The sequence below is a fragment of the Nestor notabilis genome, unplaced genomic scaffold (assembly GCF_000696875.1).
Source record: "Nestor notabilis isolate BGI_N333 unplaced genomic scaffold, ASM69687v1 scaffold11941, whole genome shotgun sequence".
NCBI lineage: Eukaryota > Metazoa > Chordata > Aves > Psittaciformes > Psittacidae > Nestor > Nestor notabilis.
In genome coordinates this window covers 1-1,666 of record NW_009915204.1, presented here as the reverse complement: position 1 = coordinate 1,666, position 1,666 = coordinate 1, and the positions used below count along the sequence as shown (strand labels likewise).

Genomic DNA, 1,666 nt, shown 5'->3' with positions numbered 1-1,666 from the left:
GTAGTGGTTATTTTTCTCCTTCCTAATAGCTGGTGCAGTGCTGTGTTTTCAACTTTAGTCTGAGTACAGTGCTGATAACACACTGATGTTTTGAGTTGTTGCTAAGTAAAGCTTACTCTGATCAAGGACTTTCAGTCTCTCATGCTCTGCCAATGAGGAGGGGCACGGGAAGCTGGGAGGAAGCAGAGACAGGACACTTGACTCAAACTAGCCAAAGGGGTATTCCATACCACAGCATGTCATGCCCAGTTTATTAACTGGGGGGAGTTACCTGGAAGGCCCAGATCACTGCTCAGGTCAGGCTGGGTTTCGGTCAGCAGGTGGTGAGCAATTATATTGGGCTTCACTTGTGTTTATTGTTTTCTTTTCCTTTTCCCCTTTTAGTTTTATATTCTCTCCCCTTGTTATTTCCGTTATTATTATTATTATTGGTGGTGGTAGTAGTTTTGTATGGTACTTTAGTTACTGGACTGTTCATCTCAACCCATGGGATTTACATTCTTTTGATTCTCCTCCCCATGCCTCTGGGAGCAGGGGGAAGAAGAGGGGAGAGTGAGCAAGCAGCTGTGTGGTTCTGAGTTACCAGCTGGGCTTAAACCACGACACTGTATTAAAAATGTCATGAACATGAATTGGAATAAAATTCATTGCCTGATACACAGCATATTGGAGAAATGCAATGTGACCCCAAAGTCTCAGTTGGAAATCTGTGTGTTAGGCAGGTGTAACCTCTGAAGCCACTGTTATCTGTACTGTTGCCAGGCTTTGAGAGCCTTAGTAGATTTCTTTAGCCCTTTGTAGATTGTGTCTTCTCTGCTCTGGAAATTACTTGAGGCAGACTTCCTGACCTCTGTAAGCAACCAGCATAGCAACTTTTGACCATCAGATCATGAAGAATGACCATAAGATCATGATGAACTTACTCAAAAATTCTCTTGAAAACAAGTAGTACGGCTGTGCCTCTGGCTGTTCAGAGTTAATTTTTATAGACCTTTTGGTGCTATCCCACATGAAAAAGTGGATGATGATAACTCAGACAAACAGTCTGAGTCATTGACTCTCCTATGACTGGAGACTACAGAGACTGGTGTTAAATAATCACACCATCAATAAAACATAAATCTAAAAACAAAAGCTGAAGAACCTTGGGAATTCCAGCTTACAGGCACAGACCATGATTTTTGTGAGTCAATTTCCACTACTTCTGTTGTTATAGATGAACTTACTCTTCATCAGTAAGTGCCTGGCATGAAAAACACTGCCATTCTATCCAAGAACTTAAGATCTACAAGCTAAATAAAGTCTAAATTGCCGAGGTGAGTATCTCTACAGAGGATGCCTTGAACACCGGAGCGGGGGGAAGCTCAGCATCCCGGAGCCTCAGTTCAGAGTGGGGAAAGCCACCGAGGGAGCCTCAAGTCCTCGACAGGACTTGCCCAGGAGCTGGCAGCTCAGCAGATGCGAGCAGCTGACTCACAGGGAGCAGAGCCAGGAGTGACAACACCAGCCCTCGGTGGGTAAAAAACCCACCCCAGGGAGTGCAAGCGACCAGGAGCATGGCGAACAGGGCGGGCAAACAAGGAGTGGTGCAGCAGTTTGCACAGCAGTTCGCGCAGGTAGGTCAGGCGGGCAGGTAGCAGGATGGTGAGCACTCACCTCAGGAGCA

General features: G+C 45.7%; 1 protein-coding gene across 1 annotated transcript in view; it reads left to right on the top strand.

Annotated features, from left to right (window-relative positions):
- Positions 1–1,239, top strand: part of LOC104413104 (phosphorylase b kinase regulatory subunit beta-like) — a gene marked incomplete at its 5' end in the record, with an annotated part of 20,011 nt that extends 18,772 nt beyond the window's left edge. The window contains one exon of the mRNA XM_010024017.1: positions 1,217–1,239. Coding sequence (XP_010022319.1) covers positions 1,217–1,239 — 23 coding nt within the window. The remainder of the gene's footprint in view (positions 1–1,216) is intronic.
- Between the last annotated feature and the right edge of the window lie 427 nt (positions 1,240–1,666).